Source organism: Poeciliopsis prolifica, unplaced genomic scaffold (assembly GCF_027474105.1).
Source record: "Poeciliopsis prolifica strain line A6 unplaced genomic scaffold, Auburn_PproV2 SCAFFOLD018, whole genome shotgun sequence".
In the NCBI taxonomy this organism is placed as follows: domain Eukaryota; kingdom Metazoa; phylum Chordata; class Actinopteri; order Cyprinodontiformes; family Poeciliidae; genus Poeciliopsis; species Poeciliopsis prolifica.
The window spans coordinates 5,645,788-5,651,934 of record NW_026562393.1 but is presented as its reverse complement, the minus strand read 5'-3'; the positions used below and the strand labels follow the sequence as shown (position 1 = coordinate 5,651,934).

At 38.0% G+C, this 6,147-nt stretch overlaps 1 protein-coding gene across 2 annotated transcripts; it reads right to left on the bottom strand.

Annotated features, from left to right (window-relative positions):
* Nucleotides 1-1,270: 1,270 nt before the first annotated feature.
* bub3 (BUB3 mitotic checkpoint protein) lies at nt 1,271-5,768 on the bottom strand. Of its 2 annotated transcripts, XM_055042918.1 has the most exons (8): nt 5,608-5,768; nt 4,662-4,856; nt 4,514-4,583; nt 4,134-4,285; nt 3,892-4,050; nt 3,570-3,747; nt 2,959-3,175; nt 1,271-2,340 (listed from the first exon to the last, which is right to left on the bottom strand). In XM_055042918.1, exons 2-8 carry the CDS (start codon nt 4,854-4,856, stop codon nt 2,331-2,333), a joined length of 981 nt encoding a protein of 326 aa, XP_054898893.1. In that variant the 5' UTR covers nt 5,608-5,768; the 3' UTR covers nt 1,271-2,330. The 2 variants fall into 2 exon arrangements, with proteins under 2 accessions (XP_054898893.1, XP_054898894.1); XM_055042919.1 differs by lacking the exon at nt 1,271-2,340 and having other exon boundaries at nt 2,955-3,175.
* Nucleotides 5,769-6,147: the final 379 nt, after the last annotated feature.

The following is a 6,147-nucleotide window of genomic DNA, read 5'->3' as shown; positions in this document are numbered from 1 at the left end:
CTGATGCCAAATCTGGATGCAATCTTTACAAATTTCTAAAATCTATTCAGAAATTTAGATACAAATGTCAACTATTACATCCATGAAACTATAACAATTCCCTTACAAATGGAAAAGTGTGTTTAGGAAAAAATTAAACGAAAGCATTCATTTATAATGTGAAATCCAATATTCCACCTCTACCTCTAATTATAAATAAATGAATTGTGAGCATTCTGACAACTGTCTGAAGTAATAAAATTAAAGACAAAATGTCAGTATGTTTCTGACGCGTCACATGACTTCCCATAACTTACAGCGGCTCATGAAGGATGGTATCATCGCCTTTGTATTAGAAGCCGGTCTTGAGGGATAAGGTGTCTGACTGAAGGTCATCAGTGCCCTCTTGAGTGAACATAAGAGCCCTTTGTGGTCAGGTTAAATGCACCTGACAAGCCACTGCAGCGGAGTCACCCTTTTTAATTGTCATGTAACGGTTTCATGTAGAGCCAAACTGTCTGCAACACTTCAGCCGCTGGAAACCAGAGCTCAGCCACACAAACCACACACTGGTGTGGCTATCTGGATGGGTGCCACATGAGCATTGGAAAAAAAATCGGTGGGCTTTTGTAGTAGGACACTGACAATAAAGCATAATTAAATACTTCCACTGATGTGTTAATACTATTTAAATTTAAAAGTGTCAATTTCGGTTTTATACATTCTGTTGGGAATGGATAACAAGATTTTGAAATGTGCTCTGCTTGTATATTTCATTGGTTTTTGCACATCTGGAGATTTTTTTGGCTGCTTATAAAATAATTCGAGCTCCGTCAGACGGAACAGAAAGCATCTTTGAACATCAGTTTTATAGTTTAGCCCACAAATTCTTAAATTCATGTAAGCCTGGACTTTGTCTGGGCCACTTCAATACACAAAACAAGATTCCAGATTCCCCATCTCAGGTGAAGTCAAGCTTCTCTGCATCTCGATGCTGCTACTTCCATGCCACGCACAAGGTCATATAGATATTATATAAAGGGGCCACAGTGAAGGTGCTGAACACATCTGAATGCACACCACACATTTCAGACAAATCATAAAAATCATGTGTAACCTTAATTCCACATCAAAATAACAAATTTTATGCTGGTCTATCACAAAACTCCAGCAAAATAAATTAAGATTTGTGATTGCAAGACATTAAAAAAGCTGTTTTAAACCTTAGAAGGCGGCAAATGTATTAAATGCAATTGCAGGTTTTCAAATTGAAGACGTGCACCTTTTAAAATAAAATCTAAATTACTTTTATTTCCAAAAGCAAGCACAAAATAGACAAGCTCCAACAGGTTTGATATGTTCTCCCGAATGCAACTTCGCAATTCAGCAGCAGCCAGAGATGACAGGAAAAGAAATAATTCACTTTAACCCCAATAAACTCCCCGCTATCCTGCATCTGCCTCAGTGGCTGTAATTACGGTCTAAAATGAAAGCCACTTCATATCAAGCTATAGTCAGATGTCAAAGGCTGGCCTTTTTCAGATAGTCACAGAAATGTGCTCAATAATTTTACCAAACCAATCATTTCCAGAAAGCAGAAAAAACATTTCCAAAACATCAATGAACCTGTAAAATCTAGACATATTTGGACAAATTCATACATGATGCGCATTAAAACTTTTAAGTGGATTTAGAAATTTGAACACCATCATTGAGGTCATAAAGGTCTTAGAATAATCTCAGGATGCTTTCTGATTTAGTTAACATTCTTCCATGTTGGCAAGTTGCCAGCATGCCAGGAGAGTCAGTTTAGTGGTTTTCTACCAGTTTGCCAAATAACAAACAAGAATTTTCCTTGGATCACAAAACTGTGATGATTATCAGCACAGGTCACTGTCTTGGGCAAGTGTAGCCCCCAGCATAACCACAGAATCCCCACTTTGTCTCGACACATCATCAGAAGTAAAACTACTGCTTTGACACATTCCTAGCACATCTCATGTTCTCTTCCTGGTATGCGACAAAAGGTAAAGAAAGGATTGAATTCATGCTCAAAGTTTATGAAAAGGTTTTATTTTCATTCATACTTAAACTTAACCCATGAATCAGTGACAAAACAAGGAGTAAAGGACAGAAAAAGCTTGATGTTAAATTATGAACTTTAAATGTAGGAAAATGAGCTCAAGATGGTGTATTTAAGTTTAAATCAGCTTCGCTGAAGAAAATACTAGACAATACAAGAAACAAAGAAATATTTACCAAGCAGGTTATAGCAAACATACATCACAAGCAGTTGTGATAAAGCACAGGATGCCAACAGAAATGGTGAAGGAGTCCAGTACGCTTCAGGTTTAAGTTGACCTTTAAAGAAGAAGAAAAAAAATAACATTAAAGATCAGAACAGAAAACAATTAAGTATCTTTCAAAGAAATCCTAGCTGTTGAACTTTGCCATTATGTACTTAGGCATTTATTGTATCCTCTATCATGATCAAGATTAATTTCTTACAATTTCTTCCATTGGTAAACAATAAAAATTAATGTTTGAAAACTCCAAAAACTCATTGTATTGATAGAGTTGTCACTTTTTTCTATTTAACCAATTTGTTCTATGAGAGCATCCATAAACATTAACACATTCAAAAATAATTAATTGTTTACACTACTGAGTGCAACAGTAGTCCAAATGCAACTGGAAGCTTTTATATATGTAATAATGAATTTGGCTGCATTTTAATCAGGTTTTAACTCATGCGGTCCTGCTGTATATTTACAGCAGGACTTTCAAAGGCAATTCAAATGGGAAAGCTGAAACGCTCTTCTGTGTCTTTCAGCTGTCAAATATTGAAAAGTGGACAAAGAGATACAGATCGGTGTGTCTGCAGCTGGACATGCTCTCTGCAAACATAACGGGTGGGGTGGGGGAGGTGTAAACAGTATGTCTCAATGTGGTTAATTTTCTTTTTTTTAGAAAACTCACTTGGGCTTCGTCTCAGCATCTGTGACCTGACGGATAAAGATGGCGTCCTCTGGGTGGCTGATGTCTCCTTTCTCGTGCATGTAGGACGAGGCAATGGCAAGCATGGTGCCGTCGTTGCTGAAAGCCAGGGAAGCAATGCTAGTTGGGTAGCGGTGGAACTGACACAGGCGCTTTTTGTTGAATGGATCCCAGATATTCACAAAGCCGTCAGAGCCACCTGGAGAGAGGAGAAGCTCAAGGTCAACCTCAGAAGTTTCAAACAGTTAGAATAGAGATTAGGTCTTTATTAGCAGATTGTGACAGGTCGGTGACAAAAGGTCAAAAGAAACTTTTCAAAACAGAATCAGTTTAGCAATATGTTGAAAGAAAAATTGTTTAATTCAAGTTCTAGTAAAAATAAAATTTAATTTAAGGTTTTTTGAGACCATTTTGCTTTAGATATCCGACCTATATAAAACCTGAAAAAAAAAAGTTTATCTAGTTATTTTGGAGTTTTAGGAATCCAAATTGTAATTCCAATGCTTTTACAAATACATCATACCAAAATAGTGGCTTGTAAAGACACTTTACAGCCACAAACCGCAATGCAGTTTGCTGAAAACTCTATGTACCTGTAGCAAAAGTGTTGTGAACACTGTGAAAAGAAATGGCATTGACAGGGTAGACGTGTTCAATTCCTTCCTCCTTTAGCCGATGGCACTTAAAGGCATATTTCTTCTTCTGAACCTCCTGGCTCGGATCCAAGTACTCCACAGCTACTCGGCCTTCGATTGAACTCAACACATAGCCCTGAAGCCAAGATGAAAAACAGAAAGTAAACTGCAATCCAGCTTCATCTCAATAAGAAATATGCATTCATAACAGTAGTTTCAGTTGAGAGCAAATGCTTGAAGAAATTTTATACAGCCTTTCTTTGTCATGCACAAAGTGTACCTGTTTGTTGGGGAAGGCTCTGATGCAACGGGTTTGATACTTGAGGCTGGATTCTCTTCTCTGCTGTACGTAACCCATATTCCGCAAATCCCACACCAACACCCGTCTTCCTGCTGTGCCAACAATCAGCCTGTCTCCGGCCACAGAGAGGGTGTAAACCTTCACAAAAGACAGCAGGTTTAAAACCAGTGAAACGTTAAAGGGAATAAATCTATACAGTTACCTTTAATGTGCTTTGCTACCTTGTCAGGCTGAGTGAAGGTGCCAGCGTTGCAAGGCGTCCGCGGGTCCCACAGTCGTACTGATCTATCCCAGCTGCCCGTTACCATGACGTTAACCTCTGGGCAATATTCCACACAACGAATGGGAGCATCATGTGTTCCCACTATTGTATCTGTGCAAAGAATGAAAGTAAACAAATTTAATAGTTGGTAATACAAAGACACAAAGAAACCAGCAGATGAATAAATTCAACCAAATTTAAAATTGCCTGATTTGTAATCAGAGGCTCAGAAGAGAAAAAGAAATTGTCTGAAATCAGTATGGACAGGTCAGAGCGTGTATCCACGCAGTACATATTTTAAGCTTATAACTCTTAACTTAAAGGATGCTAAAGGTGTACCTTGATCTGTGTTCAAGTCATGAGTCTTTAACTGGGAATCTAAACCTCCACTCCAAGAATGTGTCGGGTCCTGCAAGCAAAACTTGACATTATCCACTTGCATCACACTTGTTGGTCACAGCATTATGTCAAAGACAAGTCAACCTACATAAAAAGCACAATCAAGAACAGGAGCTGTGTGCTGGTACTTCATCCTCATTGTGTTTCCTCCCACATCGTAGAGGCGTACAGTGCAGTCCCATGAGGAAACCAAGAGAAACTGGGCAGTACTGGGGCTGAACTTCACAGCAGAGATGCTGTCTTCTGGCCCCTGGTTTAGCTTGTACTCATTACAGCCTGTCATCTGTGGAAGAGGAGGATAAGGTAAATCTCCTTATCCATAAATATTAGAACGTCAACAACTGATTAGAACAATTTTGGATGTTGATTAAAACAGTTTATAGTTGTCAGATCCATGTAACTAACAGAAACATTAAAAAACACAATCTCTTCCAAAGTTATCTGTAGCAAAGTCTTGATAGTTTATGCATTATTACAGTCATATGGAACATGGAGCAAGATTTAAATCAAAACAACAGAGCAAAAAAAAATTTCAAGGTAGAAAAGGTAAGTAGGCTTACATATTTTTTAAAGCTTACTATGAATCTCTGGCAGATATTTTTACACTTAAGCAACGTTGGAAAAACAAAGCCCGGGAGAGGAAATAAGCATCAATGGACTGATAAACAGATGAACTGGTGAAGGACAATTAGATGGATTAATAAACAGATTAACAAAAGCTTCAGGTTATAGCAAAGGCAGTGAATGAAGTATGTAAGCGTTGTGTTCCACTCGGGGACAGTAAGAGTTTAAGAGTCAATGGCAAAGGCAATTACTTTCCAAAACTCTAAAGAATATTTACGGAATAAATATGACATAAACACAATCTTTAACAAACTCTTGCACACGTTTCTGAGCCATTTGTTTTCCATTTAGCTGGGATTAAAGTCATAACTCTTCTTATACAGCTAGCTCCAGTAATTACACCGAGCCCAGTTCAGCTAGCGCTAGCAAGTGGCTACAAACATTCGTGGTAGCTTTTTCATGTCACTTACCGCTTCCAGTTTCGTGTTTTACAAGCGCGACTGGGTAATATGTCTCGCAGGACTAAGTATTACTACTCAGACCAAATGATTTTTTTAAATACAGTTAGAAAATGCTAGAAACCGAGGCAGTCGCGTGTAGCTAGTTCGCTTGCTAGCACAAGGAACAATATCAACTCACTGATTGGATGACGTTAGCGTTCAAATTGGCGCCTGCAACATTATTGGTTCGCTTTCAAAAGCGAACCAATTGGTTCACTTCTACGTGTATTTCCGTAGAAGCAACACAAATCACGTGACACGAGTCTCCATTTTTTTTCTTCCTAATTTGATTTGCGATTATATGGAAATGAAAAGCAATTTTGATTATTAAAAAATCAAGATGGATTTCAGTATCTGGGTAGCAAAACTTTGGTCTGTAGTGAGTATTAAGTTAGGCACTATATGGATAGACATAAAAAAGTATTCACATTTTTCATGAAGCATTCATATTGTGAATGCAGTATGTATTCTATTACGTGGTATGCTTTGGTGGCAGATCCTGCATATATT